Here is a 24,202-nt window from a genome sequence, read left to right as displayed (position 1 = left end):
GTTTAGTCATGTGGGGCTTGAACTCATGAACCGTGAGATCATGACCTGAGCCATAGTCAAAAGTTGGACACTTAACTGACTCACCCACCCCAGTACCCCTTAAGTTTATTTAAACAATCTCTACATCCAGTCTGGAGATCGAACTCACAACCCTGAGATCGAGAGTCACATACTCTAATGAGTGAGCCAGCCAGGCACCCCTTTCCTGATCTTTTTTATAGCACAAATAAGCAGACTCAGTGTCCTGTGCCTTTAATGTTAGAATGCGTTTAGTTGTATTTTACAGCAAATACTAACTAAACCAGCTGAAGTGGAAGGAAACTTGGTCTCTCACATAAGTTGTCTGGAACTCACTCAGATGGGCTCATGGCAGCTGTAATGCCATTGAGGATCCAGATTTTTTTTATCAATCTACTCTGTCCACTGTAGTTTGGCTTTGCTGAGCAGCTGGCTCCCCTCACAATCACAGAATACGATTTACATTGATGCTTTACATCAGCATCCAGAGGATACTAAAGAGGGCTGGTTTTTATCTTTTTTGGGAAGCTATTTCCCAGAAACTGCCCAATTTGTCCTGTGTCTTACGGCCTTAATTGGGTCACATGCCTCTTACACAGGGTTTGAACCCACAGACTGTGAGATCATGACCTGAGCCAAAGTTGGACGCTCTACCAACTGAGCCACCCAGGCACCCCGCCTATCCTTGAATCTGTTGTTGGTAAAGGACATAGAATTATTGAAGAATCAGAGTATACACCTGTAGGTTATCTTCATTCCTGGAGTTTGTGCTCTTCTCTTTCATTTACAAAGAAGTCAGTGGACCTGACTTCGGTTCAATCTTAGAGTCTGGCTTATAAGGTATTCAACTATGTTTCGAAAAAGGGTTGGCTGTACTTGCCAATTTTTTCCCCCACTTCTCATTGCTTGCACTGACTTCCCAAGTACTGGCTGCTCAACCGCTTCCTTTTGGAGGCACTGTTCTTTCCTCCTACCTGACCACTCTCCTTAACAGTAGGTCTTCCATGAGGTTCTTTGTGGCCTTCTTCTGTTTTGCATTGAGGAGGCCTTCCATATTTCTTAGCTCCTCTTAACCTTTTTAAAAATTTTTATTTTTGGGGCGCCTGGGTGGCTCAGTTGGTTAAAGCGTCAGACTTTGGCTCAGGTCATGATCTCACGGTTTGTGGGTTTGAGCTCCACGTCGGGCTCTGTGCTGACAGCTCAGAGCCTGGAGCCTGCTTCGGATTCTGTGTCTCCCTCTCTCTCTGCCCCTCCCCTGCTGGCGTGCTCTCTCTCAAAAAATAAACATTAAAAAAAAAAAATAAAAAATTTATTTTTTTTAAAGATTTTTGAGAGTGAGAGCACAAGTTGGGGAGGGGCAGAGAGGATAGAGGATCCGAAGTGGGCTCTGCACTGACAGCAGTGAGTCCAATGTGGGGCTTGAACTCATAAAGTATGAGATCATGACCTGAGCTGAAGTAGGCCGCTCAACCTGCTGAGCCACCAGGTGCCTCTTCACCATTTTGTTTTTTAAATTTAGGTATAGTTGACACGCAATGTTACATTAGTTTCAGGTATACTACAGTGATCCAGAAAGTTTACATGTTATGCTATGCTCACAGTTGTAGCTGTCCCCATACAGCATCATTGCCTGTATTCCTTGTGCTATATGTTTTATTCCCATGACTTCATAACCTCTGTGTTGCACATCCTTCTAATCCTGATTGTTTCTAATCTCATGCCTGCTAGACTTCCCAAAGTTGGTCCATTTAAGACCTCTCTCCCCTGTTAGCTTAGACATCACTTCCTCCTGCTCCAACCCTTTTATCAGGTTCTTAGCTCCTTAAAAACTGAATTAGCTTCCTGTTTTGCTTCCGCTCCCCCCACCCCAACACCAGAATAGTTTTGAAGTCTGTAGGTCTACTTTGTAATGTGCTAGCGTTAGCAGCATTCCCTTATTTCCTTCTGGCTGTATCTTACCAATCAGTGGCTAATGGCTTTGCCAGTTGCTTGGTGCCTATGTTCATTTTGATCCCTACTAGCTTCTAGCCTGAAGAGAAACCCTTATTGGCAGCTCCAGCTGAATTCTTCCCACCCTACAACTCTTGGTTCAACACCAAGGGGAAAAGAAGTCAAAGAGGACAACACAGGAAAGGTAGAACTGGATTCAGGTATCTGTGTTCTCCCATTGTTACTTGAGACTGCTTTCTAGCTTACACCTGTGGCATTTGTAAGAATTCTAAACATAGGATCTATTTCTGAAGCTACGGCATTCCACTGAGTAAATCCCATGGGGGTTTGGGGAGCAGGAGGATTAATGAAATACTTCCTAGGAAGACTTCATGCTCAATCCACAAAGCTAGGTTTAAGGCAACCTGGTTTCTTATATTCCTGGAAGTGATAGGGTGGACAGCTCCAGGTTTATAGGCAATGCGCCTAACACTGAAGACTCAGGCTGTTTTTTACCCTTGCAGTCAAAATCCAACTACCTAGCCCTTCACCTGTGAATCCAAGAACAGCCTCATTATTTGACCCTCTAGCATGAAGTCAAAGTAGTTTGATGGCCCTAAATGAACAAGTACTGAGAACTAGGGCAAATTAACTTGAGAAATAAGTTACCACCTCAGATCACCAGGACTGAAAAACCTTGAGTCAGCAAAGGGGACTCAAGACCATAGCTATAGTATTCTTGTAGAATCCTGTTCTCTAATGCTATGCATATAGTTAAGGTGAATAAAAATAATTGTGAGCTGAGGAATGAGATACAAAACACAAGGAGACTGCATCAGTCTTAAGGATAGTTTCGTATGGAAAAAGAAGGGTTGAATGAGAACTAGGAGGCCCTGTTTTTCTTTATAGGTGACTTTGAGCTGGAGAACAGGATGCCAACAGACTATTCAATTCTGCCCTAGTAAATGTGGATTTGTTTGGGAAAAGCTACCATATGCATTATTACCCAATAAATTGTTTTCACTAGGTGGTTTTAATCTAAGATATTATACATTATAATCTGGTGTTAACCACAAGGCTTTCTATAGGGCCATTCCAGCCTAAGCTGTCCCATTAGAGTCTTCAAGGCCCAGAAAATGTGGACAATGTTTCCTCCTCCTAAATGAGATCAAGCTCAATTCTGAGTTTTAAAGGAAAATTAAGGGGCATCTAGGTGGCTCAGTCAGTTAAGGGTCTGACTTCAGCTCAGGTCATGATCTCGTGGTCTGTGAGTTTGAGCCCTGTGTTGGGCTTTGTGCTGACAGCTCAGAGCCTGGAGTCTGCTTCAGATTCTGTGTTTCTCTCTGTCCCTCCCCTGCTCACACTCTCTCAAAAATAAACATAAAAATTAAAACTTCAGGTTCCCTAAGGGAACCTACTGAACCTCATAGGTCAGCTGGTGGTAAATGAGAAGGAATGAATTGAAACACAACAGTGCCATTCACTTCATTCACACACTTAGCATATGCAACTTTAATCAACCAAAAGAAAAAGTCCCAAATGTACAAGTGAAAAAAATCCAAACTGTTGACACAGGCTTAACTAATACCAGCTACTTTTATATACAGCTGTATAAGTTCAAAAAAGCTATCCTATATGTATATACAAAAGTTGTTTATACACAAGTCTGTACATAGGGTCTATACATTTATTTCCTTAGAACCCTTAGGTGCCACCTCTTGGTGAAGACACCAACACTTCATTCACATATCTTACAAAAAAAAAAAGACTATTTCCAGGACTGACAACACTGTGCATCCTATATTCAGACCATGTAGGCTCCATTCAATTGGTTAAGATCCTTCTGTCAATGCAGACCACACCAGGTGCCTGGGCTTCCCTAAACAGCTTTGCACAGAATGCTCCAAAGTAAAAGCCTGTAAATCAACCCAAGATGAAGCAGAATCCTGATCAGGGTACCACCGTAGGTCCAGGCATAGGTGAGCCTGCCTGCCCTGTTCATTGTCGGTATTCCAATTCATCTACACTGATGACTTTGGCAGGCATGGAGGGTAGGGGCTGCTGTAGCACATCTGAGCCAAACCACTTGGCGAGGCCCACTGGGGAGCTGCTCCTCTGGCTGGGGCGGTGCTCCAGCTGAGAGTGCATGTGAGGCAGGCCTGATCGGGTGGGCACATTCTGAGGGTTCGTCTGAACGCTGACACCTGCTGCCTGGGAACCAGAGCCTGGGGGATGAAGAACTATGGGGATAAGAAAGAAGGGTTATCACTCAGCATGTAGGGGAAAGTAGTTCTGTATCAGAACTTGCCTTATTCAAATCCTATTCATAAAACTACAAATAGAATTCTTTACCAGAGGATTTATTACAGGGCTTAACTCCTTTACAAAATACAAGACAGTACCTTGGAAAGCAGGGCTATTCAGAAGTCATCCACATTGAGAAGCCATCCTAAATGGCACGTCCACTACTTCCCATGACAGACAAGCAATCATATCATAAAAGTACTAACATTAGATGGGGAGAAGGCATCTACTCTGTACAGTCCCTGTGCTGAACCTCTGTCAGGATTCTCAGCCTCCTCTCTTCAAGAGGCAAAGGACAAAAATGCCAGAGCATCATCAGCTCTCCCATTGTCCTTACAGGGACAGGCGTTCCAAATCCCACAGAAGTGGGTTCATATTCTCTGATTATCCCCTTATCCCGATCTTGCTAGGATAAGTTTAAAGAATGAACTGTGCTAATTCATCCCCTCCACTGGAAACTGGTCCAAAAGCTTTAAGCCTGTTCAGCCCATCCCCAGCTCCCCTGGCCCATTCCTGAACCTACCTGAGCGCTGTAGCTGCTGCTGCATCATTGCCAGATGCAGAGGTGTCCCAGGACGAGGGTTTAGGAGAGGGTGACTAGCTGCAGGTAAAGGGTAGAAGGGTTGACCCAGGATTGGGCCTGATATTCCCTGTAAATGAGCCAGGTCCATCCCAGGAGGAAGCACACCTGTTGGACAGGGGGAAAAACCAGTGATGAGAAGTAATCTACCTGGAAATTTTCAAGCTTTGCTGATCTACGAGTTTAACAATGAACAGTGCTTAAGTTAGGTTCCTAATCTTTTAATGGACTAAGGGATACACTGGATTGGACCCACTGCCCACCAGTTAGATGGAAAAATCTAGCAACATCTTTCTAGAGATAAGAAACAAACAAAAAAACCTCTCATAGTACAGTACTTCATCCATTCTGGCAAATGCTGTCATGCCAGGTCAGAAACTTACCAGCTTGGAGCAAACTTGGAAGATGCTGTGGATGTACTCCCTGGGCCAGCATCCTTTGGACCAACCCTGGGTGAAGCTGGTGAGCAGGCCGAACGATTGGAACATGGGGGACAAGGGGAACTTGGTGGACAGGGCGGAGAAAAGGTGTTCCTGGAACTGGGGATGCCAAGGTGGGTGTTTTTCTCCCAGTTGCTTTAGATCGATAATCTTGCTCTTTGGTGTAACGGTTGGTTTGAGATAGTGGGGTAGAACATGAAGACCGCTGCAATGTTGACAGTTTGGGATTTGTAGTGGGAGAAGAGTCTCGATCAGCACTGGGCACAGAGTTGGAGGACACTAGGTTCTCTGTAAGGACCCAGACAGAGAATATTTTGGTACTGGCAAACTTCTCCCAAACATGCTGTCTTCCCAACGATCCAGTAAATCTCACTTCTTAGGAAGTTTACAATCTTATTTGATCTTACAAATTCAGAGGATTGTTTCATAGAAAACACCATGTACCTTATGAATAGGCCTAGTCAAGGACACAGGGGTAGTTTGTCAGGGACAGAGCTGGAACAAGACCACAAGTTTTCTAGTCTCCAAATACATTGCTGGAACAGAGTTTACTCTTCTTCTAATCTTCCCAACCCAGGAATAGCTATGGGCAAGTGAATCTGGCTTATGGTCTGGTGGTCTAACTCAGGCACCTTGCTCTGCCTGCCCATATGGTTGTGGTCTGGATCTGTGTGGGAGCTAGTACTATCCTAGATTAACATGCTTTTTTAGCCTAAGGGGAAAGTCAAGTGAAAGTAAAATTATGCAAATCCACTGCAATGGAAATTTAAATTACAGACTAGTGAAGAAATCTGAATTGCCTTTTAGTAGGACAGGATTTTTTTTTTTTTTTTTCAGAAGCTTTCTCACAGGCAAAAAGCTCTCAGACCAAGACTCTAGACTTGTGCAAACCTATTAGAACCACTTCACATTTCCTTGACAATCCCAACTGTGCGATTCCTAAAAGCCTTGCTCACATTTTCTATACACTTCTAAAAGGCTTTCCACACCTTATTATTCACCCATTGCACAGATTTTGTTGGATACTTAGTCTCTGTAGACCAGAGAGAACCTTTCAGAAGTAAAACTGGTTGTACCATGTTAATTTAATTTGCTGAATGTACTAATAATTCAACTATGAAGCCTCAATAAGGATTCTAAACGAAATCTCATTCTTCGTCCTGTACCACTATTAGATTGGTCAGAATTTCAAGTGGTTAAGCAACCGTGAAGCTGGCTGAACACTTCTCATTGTCAAACAGAACTGTGTATTCCAAAGCAGGCAGGGGTTTTGTGCAGGGATTTGCAGAAAATCAGGTCAACTGATTAGCACTCAAGCCCATGCTCTGTCACATACTCTTAGGCAGTACACCCTCAACAGCTCTGTAGTACCTTCACTGGCCTTCTGAGTGTCCTCTTTACTGTCACCAAGAGCTGCTGCTGCTTTTCCAGATGCTGGCTCCTCCTTGCTTTTCTCTTTGCTCTCATACATCTTACGAATCACTGAGGTAGGGGTGAAGGAAGGAGAAAGCTGCAGAGAAAAACAGTATTAGCACATTCTCTAACTGCCTTTCCTAATCAAGCCAGAGTTAATTGGTCAAACTGGAGTCCCTTTATTGGCTACACGTGCAGAGGCCAACTCCAATGTTCTGGTGTTTACCCGCTAGAGGAAAAGAAACAGGTGGGCCATATGGGTGGTGTCCCAAGTGCATCACCCTTGCTCACATCTCACTTTCACCAAAACCTAGACTTAGCTCTAGCACAAAGGTAGTTAAAGCATAGAACTTCAACCTACCCGTCTGTGTCTGTGGTGATAGGGACCTACCTATGCAACCTCTGCTTCAGCCATTTTCCCAGCCTGGGATTAGGCTGAGAACAGGGGAAGAACATGGCCAGAAGTATACTCTAGAGCAAGAGCCCTGTCAACTGGGAAAGGATAATTCAGAGACAACCTCAGAACCTAAATTCCTCTATAGTCTTAATTATATCCCATCTTAACTTGGCTACCAGGAAATTCACAATTATCTTAATAATCTCCTCAGGCCCTAGGACTCACCATTTGGGGTCATTTTCTTCCTCATCTCTTCACTGCCTATTTTTACTTTGATGATTTTACTGTGCATGTGACTTTTCTCATTAACCCTAAATCCTTGATAGTAGGAGACAGGGCATGAATTATGAACACAAGAGCCCCTTCTAGTAATGCAGAGACCCATTTGGGGTCCTGAAGCAGAGTAATAGTTTTTCCCTTTGTCTATCAGCTTTAACTAGATGATAAAGATCTTTGGGGGATAAAACTTAAAAAAAAAAAAAAAAAAATGCTGGTACATGAATGAGTCAGTGGTAAAACTAGATTTATCGTCATAAAGAAGCAAACTCCTTTGTCCTAGCCCTAATTCATATCACTGAGACCTGAATCTGAATTTGTGAAGTCTCCACTATGTTTCATTGGACTCCTCATGGTCCAATCCCATTCACCCCTCCATCTCACCTATCTTTGGCCCCTATCCTCCCCTTCTCCCCAATCCAACTGTTCATTTGTTTGAACACACTACATTACCTTATATGTTGTAGATCATACTCCTCTATCTGCTGGAACAAACTTTCCCCAATGTAGGGGCTTCACTAGAATCTTAAGAGTTAGACTGTATCCTGAAAGGGGAAGACCTAATAAATAAGCAAGTGTGAAAGACTGAGTCAGTTATTCCTATGGAAGGCACTCAAGGACACTTTGGGGCACAGAGTGATACAACATAGGTACAATTGAACGGAGAAGCCTTGAAGTTGTTCACAAAAGCAAATGTCACTGACCATGCTTGTGATGGAGGCAGCAGGGGCAGGGGAAGAGGAATTCCCTCGGTGCACGGGTGCTGGTGACTTGGTCACTCGTTGTTGCCTGTGAACAAACCAAGTATCAGTATGAGCTCCAAGCTGCTCCAACTCCAAATCCTAAAACCACAGAATACTCAAGACCAGCTTAGGACTTTAATATCCTGTTTCCCTCATCCATTTCAATTTCCCAAGCATTTATTAAGTGCCTAATATATGCAAAACCACGTGCTAAGTTCTAAGGGGAGACAAAAGATTAAACATGGTCCTGGGCCTTGCAGGAACTCTTTTGTCCACTGGGGAGACGCTAACCTAGGGGAAACTAAGGTATGTACATATTAGATACTAATAAGGTATAATGGGAAAATGAGGTATAGAAGGAGTGACAGAATATTCCTACTGAAGGGACCTTGGGGAGGAACTGCATTGAATTGGGTGTGACCAATGAGAAAGCTAGAAGATGGAGAACAATGATTCAGGTAGAAGGATCAGGTATATGGTCTTGGGAATGTAGAGTTATCCAGGGCTGGCATATACTTTACTTGTAGACTATGCCAGTGAGGTAGGCTAAGGAGGGCCTTCATTCTGTGGTCCAGGTTGTGCTCCAGAGAGTAGGGAGCAATACTGATCAGCACAGGGCCTGGCACAGAATTGATGCTTCGTAAGACACTGGTTCAAATAGAGGGCCAAGAGCTTCAGCTATTTTAAGACCCAGTTACATGCAGCATTCCCCATCACTCTTGGTCCACACACAAAGTTGATCCCAAGTCTTCCAAATAAAGTTTAAAACAACAGACTTCTCTTTTCTCCCCATTTTATCCATTCTCCCTTAACTTGGAGAAAACAGATGATGAAGATGTAAACAGGCTGAGAGAAGAATGAATTATATGAGCTCACTGGCTAATGAGAGTTTCACTGCATTTCAGCTGTCAGACCTTGTGCCATGAGGGCCAAAGCCTTAGTGATTCTGGAAATTCCTAAATCATAAAGATGAGAATGCTAAACCATGGCTTCTTTCCAGTCAGTACCAGATAAGCCCCACTGCTGCCACAGAGAATCTGAGCATGACAACAAAGAAGAAACAGATCAGTAGTACTCTGAGTGATCATGAGGAAAACCCCAAGTCTGGTGGTTCTGCACAACCTATCATATATTCCTTCTGATAAACATATTTGTGCTAGAAACTGGGGTAAGTGCTGGTGATCCAGCAATAAACAAAACAGACAAAAAAAATCTCTGGCCTCATTACATTCTTTTGTTTGTAGGGCAGAAAAGTTACTATAGGCAGAGAAATAGACAAAACATAAATAGTAACCTGGAAGGTGATAAGCACCATAAGAAAAAATAGAGACAAGGAGAAAGGCATATCTGTTAGGGGACATAACTGTATACAGGGTGTTCAGGGAGGGCCTTAGAGGTTGACATTTGATCCAAACAACATAAAGGCTCTACTGACACTGACTTGGGTCTTCATTTTGAGTAACTTGCATTTTAAAAACCTAAGTTTCGGGGCGCCTGGGTGGCGCAGTAGGTTAAGCGTCCGACTTCAGCCAGGTCACGATCTCGTGGTCCGTGAGTTCGAGCCCCGCGTCGGGCTCTGGGCTGATGGCTCAGAGCCTGGAGCCTGTTTCCGATTCTGTGTCTCCCTCTCTCTCTGCCCCTCCCCCGTTCATGCTCTGTCTCTCTCTGTCCCCAAAAAAATAAATAAACGTTGAAAAAAAAAATTAAAAACAAAAAAACAAAAAAACAAAAAAACCTAAGTTTCTGTATCTGTAAAATGCAGTTATTTACACCATCTACCTCAGGATGTTGCCAAGAGCAAATAAAATTATGGATATCAAAAGTGCTTTGAAAGTCAATTAAATCAAGTCAATGAATTATTAAGAAACTACATTATATTATAGAGAGAAATCCAGTGACGGGTTCAATAGACCAGTCCTGAGATCAGTCCTTTAGGGTGAGGGCTACTATATATAGGATGCATTTATGCAAGAATACACAGTACTTACTAAGTCTCAGTGTCTTCTGAAAGGGTCAACACATAAAAACAGATGAAGCAAGACAATGAGACACTGATACAATTTTAAGAAAGATACCAAAACACAAGTACCTCTTAACTACCAAGTATACTGTATGGGCAGGACTTAATGTTTCAGGGATAAACATTTTGGTGATAAAATTGAAGAAATTAAGGTGGCATTTCCTTTTATTTTTCTTCAATTTTTAAAAGTTTATTTTTTTAGTAATCTGTACACCCAACGTGGGGCTTGAACTCATGACCCTGAGATCAAGAGTCACATGCCCCTCCTACTGAGCCAGCCAGGTGCCCCAGTATTTACTTTTAAAGGCTGGATGGGATGACTTCTGAGGGAGGAAAGGGGTATTACTGGGACAGGACACATAGCTTCTGGGTAGCTAACAAAGGATTTTGTCTTGTAATAAGCTGTACATTTGTTTAATGCAGTTTTCTGTTTTATTTTACAACAAAAAAGAACAATATTGCTAGCCCTTTCCCCCTAAGTAATGGCTTGTTTTACTACTAGTTGCAAATATCGGAAGGAACAGGAGGAGACTGAGGTCATTAATCATTTGTTAATAGCTTTGATCAACAAACCTTAACTCTGACCAACAAACCATGGATCAACAAACCTGCATCAAAGGACAGTTTGGTAACTCAACAAGGAATCTGTAGGGGAAGAACCTAGATGGAGTTTTACTAAATTTTCATCATCTAACAATTATAAATAAGGAGCTATATTAGCTAGCTACATTTGTAAAAATGAATCCTTTAAATCAAGAATATAAAAATCATATATAATGAAAAAAGCCTATGTCCCTACAGAATTCAATCATATCACTTCCTCTACTGAACACTTGGGAGACAGAATTCTCACCATATATTGTACAATGTAGCAGTGTGTATCACAGAATTTTACTATGGATAACCAATTTGCTAATCTGATGAAAATTAATATGCAAATCCCCACAAGGGCAGGATTAGTAACTTACCTGTTTCTGAATCCGTCTCTGGTTCTGTCCACCTGTGGTTTGCCAAAACCAGGCTGGTAGAAGTTTGCTGCCTGCACCGCAAGGTCATGTGGCAAGGCCAGCCCCTCCAAAGCTGCCTGTTGTAATTCTAGCTGGCTCATCTGCTGAGCAGAAGAGGCAGAGGAAGATCCGAGAAAAATGAGGACAGTCAATGCACTTTCTACAAAGGTCTCTCTTCACTCTTAGAAAGGTATGTTTATGCAGCAGCTGAGAGAAATTAGATACTGCAAACCTGACTAAACTGTGCTGCCACCCACCGAACAAGATTTTAACAAAGTGTGACTTTGTTCACCAATTTTCTGGCCTTCATTGAGCTTGGTTTATAGTTCAAACTCACTTCTAAGCATTGCAACAATTTAATTTTCCATCCCACAGTCAACAAGAAGGATGAAAAACAAGCGAAAAATTGAGTTAGAGAAAGTTCAGACTGACCTGGGCCGTGACTGGGCTCATGGGTTTGCGCATGCCTTGGAATGGATCTCCGAGTAGCTGCTGTGGTCCTGGTGTAAAACCTGATGGGAAAGTTGCAGATTCAGTGAATGTCAAGAGAGCACACATCCATTAGAGAGACGTTATCACTAATGCATGCTGCTTCTTACTGAACACCATCTCTTTCAGGGAAGTGGTGACTTCCAGGCTGATGATGTCCCTCTTCTGTAGTCCACACTGGGTGATGTGGACCTTAATCAGAGCACTTAATGATCCAAACTGCTATATTCACATCTTCCCCACTAAGCTTCAGCTCTGTCCCTTCAGAGCTGAGAACTCTCAGAGAGAAGTGCTTTTTACTCAGTGATTTGGCTCCTTATCATGGAAACAGCTGACAACCAGAGTCCAGTGCTTTGAGGTTTACATTCTTTCCATTCTATCTTGCGAATTGTGGAAGGAAGATTACAAAAACTTACTCTCAAGGTATGACTGGCAGGGGCCAGAGTGGCCAGCAGCCTAATGTGGTCCAGGGTGACAGAAAACAATGAGATTTTGCACAACACTCATGTTAGACTGCTTTCTAGAACTGCTTCTTCTATTTACATTCTGTATCAGCCACCAGCGCTCACAGTTAACTGCATACCAACTTCATTAGGTTGGTAGAGAGCCACTAGCCTGACTTCTACTCTATCAAGGAAAAACCTAGTAAGCCAAATTAACTTTTTTGGATTGAATTCCCAAAATAGGGAACAAGACTAAAGAGCTAGATCCAATTTACATAATTGTGATCAATCTTAGGAGAGAAAACTATAATATGAACATATTTATCTAGAAGGGCAGCCAGATAAACTATCTTCCAATTTTGTGCCTCACCATACCCCCCAAAAAAAGCATAATAAATTCTCAGATTTCTTTTTAAATTCTTCAAGGATACCCATGAAAAAGACCATGCCAGTTCTAGGGGACAAGTATAACCTTTGTGGTGGTTTAGGGGAGAATGGACAGACATCTGTGCACAGCAGCATTTACCACCCAGGCGCCCCAATGCACAGCAGCATTTACCAATTGGTGATGGTATTCTAGGACGAAGGTAGTCTGCTGAGGCTGCTCGTGTTTGAAACACCTGTGACAAGGGAGGAGAAGGTGCTCTTTGGCCTAATAAAGATGTTGTAGGCTCCAAACTCCCCATAAGGCCACTGAGAAGATTGGAAGAAGCAGGTCTCTGAACTGGTGGACCCAGAAGTTCCTAAAGGCAGAAAAAGTAATCCTTGTGAACAAGCCTATTTCTTTCTCCTAGTCAGAGGCTATGAATTATGGATTAACTTTTGGAAGCCAACGATGAATCTCTCTCATGCTCCACTGAAGGAATTGGCACATGTACATGCAACACATTTCTCTCATTGTTTAGCTAGCAACATTTGCTTTAAGTTAGTGCTACAAATATAGGTTAGATACTTTAAATTTCTATAGAAACTGTAAACCTGTAAACTGGAAGTCAAGAGCTTTGTCATCTTCAGCCACCTCCCCACCCCACAATGAGATTAACAGTGACACAGAACTATGCCAGGTAGCAACACTGTACCCTCAACTGTCAGACCACATGGATCATTCTCTAAGGCCCAAAGTTGGACCACTACACAAAACCAGTTTAGAGGACTAGTGTTTAGGACTCTGAGGCCATGGTATAAGATGGTGAAGTACCTGCAGGATGTTCTTAGGGACAGGCTGGCCTGGAATCTCAGCAGGGGACATCAAATGGCTTTCAAGGTTTCGCTAAAAAGGTCAAAGGAAAACTTATTTTAACCTTCTTACACACACAACTTACAGATTAATTGGGGACCACAAGAAAGCATTAAAAACTCCCCAGGGAGTTGGCACTTAAGCAGAATGATGTCCAAAGCACAGAAATCTAAGTTAGATCAACCTGTTCCACTTGCTCATCACACACAGGTCCCAAAGATCTGGAAATGGAAAGAATCTGCACATGTACATGCAAAGTCCACTCAGAGACCCTCAGATGGTCTTTTCCTCCCTGTGGTAACCCTAGTGCATTTCACTGTCTCTACTACTGTGACCCAAAGAAGAGAAAAAGGAAATGGTGAAATAGAGGAGCACCTAGTAAGAAGCAACAAGAAGGAAATTTTGATAATTTATAGATTTTAATTTTCAAGGCAACCTTTGCTACCCATTATCTTTGAAACAGGATTTATAGACTACAGATGGTAGTTAAAAACCTAGTAAACAACATTAAAGGTTGGCCAGGATTGTTATATTTCAGAGTTTCACATTTCAGGAAATTTAAACTTTAGTATTTTTAATGAGCTGTTACAAAATGGGTCTCGTATACAGGACAAAATTCAGATCCTCCACTTCTTGTGCTTTTAATGCAGCAGCAGTCATCCAAATGACATTACCTCCTGCACTTCAGGACATCCTTATGTCCATTTAGCTCTGCCTGAAGTGCTTTCTCTGGTACAGTTTTCTTTTCTACTAGATGAAGCTGCCAAGGTCCACAGCAATGTCCTCAGGCATGACAAACAACCCAAAGATCTCCAAGTGTTTTATTGTTGGTTTTGGAATTGGGACTGCAGAGGATTTTAATAAGAGATCTCAAGAGTCATTTAATTCCATCTAACAAAAAAGGGCAACTTTATACTACATGGCTTACTGTATTTGGAGGATAGAGTCTCTACAATTCAATTTGAAATGGAGGTTAGATGGAACCAACATATCCTTTTTTGGTGATGAAACAATATGGTTGAACCTAGACAGATGGACGCGGATAATAGCATATACATAACACACACAGCCATAGTAATTGACTTGATTTTAAAATAGACCATGAGTTAACAACAACATGCAGCTCAAGCAATACATTGGGATAATACCTGGTGTGCTAAACATTAGTTTCCTTGTTGCTTTCTTTTCTAGGTTAGGTTGAGTTTGTGTTACTTTTTGTGTAGCAACTTGAATTATATCATCCATCCCTTTACACAGGCATTTGAGGCTCACTCCCTTGGCCAAATATTATTTCAGACCACTGAAACCCCAACATCAAACCAGTTACCCTCACAAGGCAGGATCAACTGTGTCAATATCAAACCCTAGCATCACATCTGAAACAAAATGTTCAAAAGCATCAGGTAAACTTTTGAATCCTCCTGTTCCCACTTCTTTACTCATTCACACTAAAAGAAGGCACTTAACAAGACTTGACTCAAGCACTTGACTTACAAGCACACAATCACCGAGACACAGATGAACGAGAAAAGTATAGTTTGCGATCTTTTAATCTGGTGCTCATGTGAAAGCATCTGGATCTAGTAATTCTTTGTATGGACGTAACTCTGAAGCAGTTTAAGAGAAAACATTCCCCTATAACTGGCATGGTGTGGTCAGATACAAAGGAATGAGTCTACTTAAGATGCTTTCTTCCAGAGGTAGTATGTCAGTCCTGGCATTAAGGCCAGGAACAATGGCATCTCTGTTGGAATCTGTCAACTGCTGGTCAGATAAAAAAATTCCCACAATCGATTGCGCCTTCCCTTGGTACAAGGCACGATGAATCAAACAGCTATTGATACCATGACCAACTTGTAGTTCCCAGAAATGATGATGTTAGAAGAAAACAAGAGGCTGGGGCACCTGGGTGGCTCAGTCAGTTAAGTGTCTGACTTCGGCTCAGGTCATGATCTCACAGTCCGTGAGTTCGAACCCCATGTCGGGCTCTGTGCTGACAGCTCAGAGCCTGGAGCCTGTTTCAGATTCTGTGTCTCCCTCTCTCTCTCTCTGACCCTCCCCCATTCATGCTCTGTCTCTATCTCAAGGATAAATAAACATTAAAAAAAAAAAAAAAAAGAAAACGAGGCAAAACTCAATTTAATAAATTTGCTGTAACTTAGCAACAAATCTATGTTTACGTTTTTATTGTTCATGTTTGCCCTGCTTCCCTTATCACCTTGTATCATCAAGGGACAGCAATACTGACACAGGCCATGGCTAAGAACCACCGCTAACGTGTTATGACAAAGACCAGTACGCACTATACACCTGCATCTGCTGGCATGCAGTCACTACCTAACCAACTTCATGCCCCAGGATGGTTTTACATGTCACAGCTTTTTCTAGTTAGTAAATTAACAGAATGCAATGATCTTGAAAAATCCATCTTAGATACTTTACAAGTTATTCATAGCACTGTCAATTGCCTGATCAAGAAAGCAGGTAATTCCCGGTGTATAGGAGTGATTAAAAAACGTAAAAAGAAAGATTTACTGTAAACATATGGTGAATTATTTTGGCTTAAGTAGCTGAATAGGAAACTTTCTCTAGAGTACAATCCAAAAATATTTTTACACCTTTTTTTGGCAATGACTTAAAGTTATATCTGAATTTTTCTATCTTTATAAACTATCACCTATAAAAGATCCATCAACCACAAGCTCCTTTTTCTAGTAACAAATAGCACAGTGATAATTAAAGAACACACAAAAGCATCAAGGACCAAATGCCTATTAAAGAACTTCCAACTTAGAATACCATTTTTTTTAAAGTCCATTTATTATAGAGGGAAGTGGAACAGAAAGAAGGAATAGGAGAAAAGGCTTGGGTTTGTGCCAAATACTTACGCTGACTTTGGGCTGAGAAGGCAAAGTCCCACTTGCCTTCATGGTGCTCACTAGTTTGTTGAACGCGGTCATATCTCCATCTTTTTTGAGTTGTCGATTGCTGGTTACAGCACTCAGGGTCTCCTCTAAGTGTTCTGCCATGAAGGGAGTTGAATTCTTCACTTGCTGGTCCACCTTCAAGCCCTTGAGCCCTGCTTCTACCTCTTCTACTGACAGCACAACTCCTGAATGCGCTAAAACATTGAGAAAATCCAGATTAAGCCAAGTAAGGGAGTATGTGGTAGGAGTTCTCTGGGGCTATCATGATGGTTAAAGTGAAAATTTATTTCACAGTTGAAGTGAGGTTGCCAGAAAAGGTTGATGCCCTAATTGACAAACTGATAACCCTTAAAATCACAGTGGAAATAAGGCCATAACTATGTACTCAGTACGAAATGGCGTAAATAAACCGTAAGTGTTACAATGCTAGAAACGGGAGACCACTTGGGGTGTAATGCTTTAAGACTTGATAAGATCTTTAATGTGCATCTTGCAGGAGGACCTCTCATAATAAGTCTTCTGGAGACTTGTTATCAGGGACAAGAATCCCAGATAGCCTAACATCAGTAAGGTTGCTACCTTCGCTATGGTTATTTTATCATTAAGGTTTTATGTTGAGAGTGCATAACATAAGAAAATGGCAGACTGGGGCAAACGTGTGAGAAGCTGCCAAGTTATGCCCAGGAGAACTATAACATTAGCTGGAAGTGTTATGATCAGGATCCAGGTAATAAGGAAGACTTGGATGGAAAGTCTACTGACTACCAGATTCTCAAAGAGGTGGTACTGTTTGATAAAAAGTTTTTTGAAAAACATTAAATAGAACCCACTATCTGACTTTTGATGAAACAGCAGTATGTTAGAACCAACTGCCTGATAGCCACACTTTTTCAAATGCTTAAAGCAGACTCTAATAAACACTTACAGCTCTCCTTAAGCTTTTCTTTATTTGCAGAAAGACTGGAAAGAAGAGGTTTTAAATCCACTTTGGCTTTCTGTAGCATTTCTAAAATATCCACTTTATTTTCAGCATGGTCTTCCAGTGGGATAGGAGCAAAATAATTCCCCGAGTTCTGTCCAGGAGAGAGGATGGCTTGTTCCAGACCTAATATTGCAAGTAAATACATTTATAATCAATTAGTCCCAATAAAACACAGAAACAGATCTTCAACAGTATTAAGAAGGCATAAACTGAAGGGGTTTTTAAGTATCCAGAGAGCCTTTAACCCTAATGGACCCTAACTAATGAAGACAGAATGAACCATTATCAGAGAAAGCTCCAATCTACATTCAAGGTCAGAATCTGAAGCCATTTTACCTGCTAGTCTCTCCAGTTCTTCATGTGGTGTTGACCCGAGACTGCTGGATCGGCTTCCTGATCGGCTCGGGTTAGAGAACCACCTACTGAACCGACTGGCAGAGACTGACCCTTCTCCCAAAACATCTTCTATCATCTAAAGGGAAAGACAAAAGGAGCTAAGATAACAGTTTCTAGGTGAAAGGGACAACAAGGTTCAAATTTTAAGAAAAGGTCACTTACTTTGAAGCTTCCTTTGATGCTGCTGACCTGAAGGTAAATACTCTCAGAAATTACGATTTTCAACATCTTTAATTTTTCTTCCCCTCCAAGGTCATTTGAGTAACCCAAAGATAGGCGTTACTGATCATGTACTTTCTAAGCATATAATGAAAAATCTCTTGCCATATAATGTGTTTTGGATTTCTATCCTTTGCCTCATTAGAAACTCCATGTACTACTTAATGTTCTCAGAGGACATAGTTTCAAAATCAAAATTACCATAGTAAAGCATTCCATTGCCAAGGTGATGAGTGGTCTTCAACTAAATATTAAGTATAGAGAGATGATGACAGCCCTTACTTCAAACTTCAACTTTCTCAAGGTTGTAATGAACATCAGAAAATTCAATGGTGACAATTTCGGAAGCCAAAAGCTAAAAAGTAGAGCTCACAGAGATCATAATTGCAGTCAAAGTTTAGAATGTGTCAGGATGTGAAAGATTAACTTTTAACTGTCCTCTAATATTGGTTTATTTTTTTAAACGTTTATTTATTTTTGAGAGACAGCGCGCGAGCAGGGGAGGGGCAGAGAGAGAGGGAGACACAGAATCCCAAGCAGGCTCCAAGCTCTGAGCTATCAGCGCAGAGCCCAACGTGGGGCTCAAACTCCCAAACTGTGATATCATGACCTGAGCTGAAGTCGGAAGCTTAACTGACTGAGCCACCCAGGTCCCCTTGTCGGCGTGAATTTAATAGGGAGTTTGCAGGTGTTTGTTTTCTTTTAACCCCAACCTCAACAGTTTTCAGTTTAGTAAGAACAATTAAATGATGCATTATAATCAGAAATAATTTCTCAACACTATTTCATAATAATTTCCATGATCAATCCTTCTTAAAAACTAGATTGAAGCATTAAAAAAATGCATATTTTAATTCTACGCTATCATAAATCCAGTTAAATATCCAAATTGATCTTTATGCAGTGTTCTTATCAATATTTAGAAAAGACAAGGTAAAGCAAATGTCAATCCAAAAAATGAGGCACATCCTTGAAAGTAAGGCATAAACTTTCATTTCTATACCAATGATAAAGAGAAAACAGGTTTTCCCCCAAACTGGTACACGGATGGCAAAGTTAGTGACTCTGTTTCATCTAATGCCTGGAACCCCCGATTTCCAAAGTGCAGCAACAGCAGGTTAGATTCTTTTATTCTCACCTGGGAGAATTTCCTCATAATGTACCCAAACTAAGCCACAGAGTACTTCTCTTGAACACAAGAATGAAGGATTTTAACTCATGACATTTATTATTTGTGGCACTTCTATTTTCTGATTCAATTTCAATCACACTTCACTTGTAAGACTCACACACCTTCAATATTAATGCTGTCAAGTGTAAATTTTTTGCAATAATTAAAATATAAGAGAAACATTATTAAATATTTTTTCACTGAAAAATTGAAAATTATATCTAAAGTATAACCATGTCAGTGACAAATAGGAATTATTTTAAAACTAAAAGCTATAGCCATTAAAAATGTTATAATGTTGAAGAGTTTGACATTTTATAAATAGCAAAAATCTCTTTGCATTTTAATCCTTTTATTTCCTCTGACCATAGTGTATAGGAAAAAGGTCAGAAGATACACAGGAAGAACATGAAAAAGGACATGAATATAAAGTAACTGGACATTTTCTAAAGATATGACAGTAAGTGTTGAGAAAGTCATTTCCTTCCATACTTCGATCAATGACCAACTTTGTTTCTGTTAGAGTGGTTTTATTATAGCTAAAACATAAAAAGTAGAAACAAAGTTACTCATTCAATCAACTTTTATTTATTAAGTAGCCTCCATGCTCAAGGTGGGGCTTGAACTCACGACCCTGAGATGAGAGTCATGTGCTCTACGGACCGAGCCAGCCAGGCACCCCTGTTACTCTTACACACATTTATTGGAAATTCCACTTTCAAGAAAGTAAAGCATTTTAAACCCCAAAGGAATCCTGAGACGATTCATCTAGGCAGTCATTATTACCACACAGCAAGCAAGGATGATCTAGCAGTAGTTAGATTTCCTGCACCTTGGTATAGGAAATGGAGAGCTGGACCCACTGCTCTGACTTCTTGGTTAAGACATCCTCTGTGAACATTCTTGTCAGCTATCAGCTGTTCAAGAAGAGGAGCCTATAAATGTAATCTGCTAGGTTTCATCTGCTCTTTCTAGATTTTTTTTTTTTTAATTTTTTTTTTCAACGTTTATTTATTTTTGGGACAGAGAGAGACAGAGCATGAATGGGGGAGGTGCAGAGAGAGAGGGAGACACAGAATCGGAAACAGGCTCCAGGCTCCGAGCCATCAGCCCAGAGCCCGACGCGGGGCTCGAACTCACAGACCGCGAGATCGTGACCTGGCTGAAGTCGGAGGCTTAACCGACTGTGCCACCCAGGCCCCCTCTTTCTAGATTTTTAATAACCTTTCAAAGTAACTTATGACTGTTAGTCTGGTCCTTCAAACAAAAGTCATTTGATAAGTCTTATCTTAGGATTCATATTATTCTGATCAGATACTGTAAAATATTTTCTTTGACAATGACTAGCTTTTACTAGTAAATGATTTACTAGTAAATGATTAACATTTTTCTTTTAGTACCTTCCACTTTTATGGAAATTTCTATATTTTTGTATTTGTTTCACTCTAGTTTGACTTTGGGGATTTGCAATTAATGTACCTAAGGCTATACCTTTTCTTCTGAGCATACTTCTGATCACACCACCAAGGGTTTTCTGTGTCATGGTCCTTGTTCATCACTCTAAATCACTTACGATTTCCACTTTGATTTCCTTTTTCTTCATTCAACATACATAAGCACCTGTTACATGTCAGGCCCTATAGTAATAGTTGCATCATATCTAAAACAAACTTATTTTTAATTATTTAACTGAAATTACTTGCACATGTGATCCAAATTTTCAGTTTGCATAGATTTTTATGACTTTCAACTTCTAATGTGATGTAATCCCAGTATATATAGCCTACAAATACAGGTATAATTCTATTTTTATCTATTAATACCTAACACTGGTAGAGCTTACTAAGTGCCATGCACTACTTCAAGCACTTTATATAACACTTGTCAACTGATGCTCAAATCCTATATAGTTCTTAGTTTTCCGAATTGGTCATTTAATGAGCAAATATTAGAGTTATACAGCATAATCAGTATTTTTAACTGATCCCAGTTTTGCTTTTAAGTGAACCTATAGAATATACACCTTAATGAGCAGGACTTTCATGAAAAACATGGAGACCTCTTAGCCTAGTAGCAACTACTGCTCAGCTTTAGCCAAATTTTGGTTGAGGGTGAGGGCCAAATATAGTGTGAAGTTCCTATTCCTCCTTTTATACTTTAAAGGCAGTATAGTTATGGTGAACTGAAAACAAAGACTCTTAACTGAAACTGCATGAATCAAAATTCAGTTTCTACCATTTACTACATGTGTGACTTTGGGCAAGTTATTTAAACCTGTGCCTGTTTCCTCGTCTGTAAAATGGAAACTGTAGTAATTAATTTATAAGGGTTTTGTGAGGATTAAATGACTTATTGTATGTAAAGCCTATAACAATCAGCACTCTATGCGTGTTACCTATTATCAGGTTTAGTTTTGGACTCTTCTTCTACGTAGGCACACGTGTTAAGCTTCACAGGTGCTCACATTTGGAGCCATAATACGCCTATAAATTTTTACCTTTTGCTGTGAAAACTTTTTATAGTAAGATTTCCACCTAAGAGAGTGAAGGGGGTGGGGATGGGGAAGCCACTAACATCCCCTCAAAAGCTAAGAATTTTACACCAAAAAAATTAAGCTCACATCTGAATGCAACATTTCTGCTCACAGTGAGCCAAAGGACTACTACTGACTGGCTGACTGTAAGTGAGAACCAAATACACAGTTACCTGAAGAGTGCTCTAGACAAGTGTGTTCTTGGACCACATGGAGGTAAGTTGAGAGAATGAAAGTAAATGCTTAGAAACTGCAGCAATTTGGCACTGCTGTGACTTTTGTACTTTATACTCAAGTATTGGTTCTCAATGGACTGAAAATAGAACCTGGCCCATCACCACAGAGAATTTAAGAGGTACTGCCCTAGAACTCACCTGCAGCCCCATACCTATTAGTGCTAGGCAGTGTCTGCTCACCTGTTCCGGGTGGCCATCTTTTGAGGACTGGGACCACAAATGACAAAGGAGACAAGCCAATATTGCCTGTTCTGTCACACCCAGTTCTCTCTGCTCACGGGATAATCAAATAAGGAGCCATCATAGTTAGGAAGTACAGTCATTTAAATTCCATGAATCACCAATTTTAAAGGACAGGTCAAATGTATTTGCTATTGTAAATGGGACCTCTAGAACATACAGATGCTTTTGGGCAAATGTTTTTAAAATTCTGTTTCATCATGGTTCTCTGCACTCTTTCAACAACCACAGAACAACTTCATTTCTGTGTGCACAGGTCAGAGTGCTAACTTTTCTCCAATTTGTTGAGGCTATAGTAATCCCTAAATGACCAAAGGGGCTAGGAGCAAAGGCAGCAGCAAGTGAGGATTTGGGATGCTTACTGATTCTACTTTGAAAGTTGAGAAAAACTGGACCTCAGTAGTTTAACAGCAACACTGAAAGTATTCCAAGTTGCTTTTCATTGAAGATTTTCAGAACCATCACACCACAAAGTTACCACCTAACAAGTCAACCTTACCCAAGGAATGTACATCAGCATGATACTAATCACCAATTATAAAAATCCACCTCTGCAGCAAGTCTAACAAACACGTAACTACCTAAAAATAAAAGCAATGTTCTTAACATCTAAAGATTTCTTACTTCAATGCTACCAGACTAGAAAAAGAGGTAAGAGGTACAGAATTCTCAACTTGGTCATTTCCACTCAGACTCCTAAAACAAAGCCACAAAAACTCAAATAATATTTAAGAATAAAAGCCAAAATCCCCAAAACATCTGCCAAAACAATACTTTAAAAAGAGGTATCTGAGATACTTAGGTCAAATTTAACCATACAGTTGCTCCATCTCATTTATAAGTGTGCTGCTACACTCACCGAAGCCAAGCATGGCACCTTATCAAGGTTAAAGAACTCATTAAAGTCAAATTCTCCTGGGGACTGCTCAGGCAAGACGGCGTCCCTTGGCACTTCCTGATCAGCAGCAGGCTCCTGTGCCAGGATGACCTCCACCTCATCCTCTTCGGCCACTCCTCCATTGCACTCGACTATGCCTGAAAGCAAAACCAGGGCAAAAACAGACTTGATCAAGTGAACTGCTCTAGACTTATTCTGTGGCCTCAGCCATCATCACACGTGCAAAAGAGCCATAGCTAACTTTAAAGACAGACCTTAGGTGCCGATATAGCATTTACAACAGTAAAACCATTCGCTTCCTATGGGAGCTAGGAAAAAAGCCCTAGTAACAAGCCAGAACACCAACACAATGCAGGAAAGATTATGGTCCCTCCACCACCCATTCTTCAAGTTTTCCGTAATGCAGCAGGTTCTATTTCTAATGGGATTTTTTTTTTTTAAAGATAGTTTTTTGCAAGTCTCTTGCTGCTTAAAAATGGAACCAAATTAATTTGGCTCTGCCTTCACCCACGTAATCTATACCACTGTTTTTTTTTTAATTTTTTTTTTCAACGTTTATTTATTTTTGGGACAGAGAGAGACAGAGCATGAACGGGGGAGGGGCAGAGAGAGAGGGAGACACAGAATCAGAAACAGCATCCAGGCTCTGAGCCATCAGCCCAGAGCCCGACACGGGGCTCGAACTCACGGACCGCGAGATCGTGACCTGGCTGAAGTCGGACGCTTAACCGACTGCGCCACCCAGGCTCCCCTATACCACTGCTTTAAGTCAGGGTTCAACAGTCTAAGGTATTTATGTGAAATCTGGCATGAGGGCAATTTTCATTTGCCTACAGGTTGGTTGTAGCTCATCCTTCAAGGCAAACCTCAAATGGTACCTCTTCTGGGAAGGCTGACCTGCCTACCTATATTTACCCTGCCCAGAAAAATTAATCACTGCCGTCTCTATAATCCTTATGTTGTCTCTCAAAGTGTCTAGTGATACCAACCTTCCTGAAGGCAGGTAATCTGCTCTAATCAGTTTCGTCTTACTCTCAAGTGCCTGGTATATCTAAAACTTAGTATTGTTCGATTGTTGTTATTAGGATAAGAAGGTAGGGTCTAAATGAAGCTACCAAGTGTTAACATTTGAGGAATCTAGTATCTTCGTTTTAGCCGGGATATGGGCAAAAGGCAAAATACTTAGGATAAAAAATTTTTCTTCTTTTAAAGAAGTGCCCTGAGATATACTAGACATTCAACTTTTTAAAAAATGTTTATTTACTTATTTTGAGAAAGAGAGCATGAGTGGAGTAGGGGCAGAG

At 40.9% G+C, this 24,202-nt stretch overlaps 1 protein-coding gene and 1 long non-coding RNA gene across 11 annotated transcripts in view; one reads left to right on the top strand and one right to left on the bottom strand.

Annotated features, from left to right (window-relative positions):
• Positions 1–3,431: 3,431 nt before the first annotated feature.
• The window catches only part of EIF4ENIF1 (eukaryotic translation initiation factor 4E nuclear import factor 1), a 46,046-nt gene continuing 25,275 nt past the window's right edge, over positions 3,432–24,202 (bottom strand). For 5 of the 10 annotated variants that reach the window (XM_045457365.1, XM_045457372.1, XM_045457374.1 and 2 more), the window contains exons 7-19: positions 22,860–23,035; positions 17,542–17,677; positions 17,149–17,328; positions 16,185–16,417; positions 13,258–13,329; positions 12,619–12,802; positions 11,560–11,639; positions 11,089–11,228; positions 8,062–8,146; positions 6,643–6,781; positions 5,215–5,559; positions 4,775–4,939; positions 3,432–4,187 (exon numbers count right to left, since the gene is read on the bottom strand). In XM_045457365.1, the coding sequence (XP_045313321.1) occupies positions 3,946–4,187; positions 4,775–4,939; positions 5,215–5,559; positions 6,643–6,781; positions 8,062–8,146; positions 11,089–11,228; positions 11,560–11,639; positions 12,619–12,802; positions 13,258–13,329; positions 16,185–16,417; positions 17,149–17,328; positions 17,542–17,677; positions 22,860–23,035 (2,177 nt within the window). In that variant the 3' untranslated portion in view covers positions 3,432–3,945. Of the gene's footprint in view, positions 4,188–4,774; positions 4,940–5,214; positions 5,560–6,642; positions 6,782–8,061; positions 8,147–11,088; positions 11,232–11,559; positions 11,640–12,618; positions 12,803–13,257; positions 13,330–16,184; positions 16,418–17,148; positions 17,329–17,541; positions 17,678–22,859; positions 23,036–24,202 lie in introns of all 10 variants that reach the window. The other 5 variants (XM_045457364.1, XM_045457368.1, XM_045457367.1 and 2 more) reach the window with 2 other exon arrangements.
• On the top strand, positions 5,559–7,940 carry LOC123587549. Its single transcript, XR_006707381.1, has 2 exons — positions 5,559–5,711; positions 5,759–7,940. It is a non-coding gene; the product is annotated as an uncharacterized LOC123587549 (long non-coding RNA).

Source organism: Leopardus geoffroyi, chromosome D3, assembly GCF_018350155.1.
Source record: "Leopardus geoffroyi isolate Oge1 chromosome D3, O.geoffroyi_Oge1_pat1.0, whole genome shotgun sequence".
NCBI classification, from domain to species: Eukaryota; Metazoa; Chordata; class Mammalia; order Carnivora; family Felidae; genus Leopardus; species Leopardus geoffroyi.
This window is presented reverse-complemented; position numbering and strand designations above follow the sequence as displayed.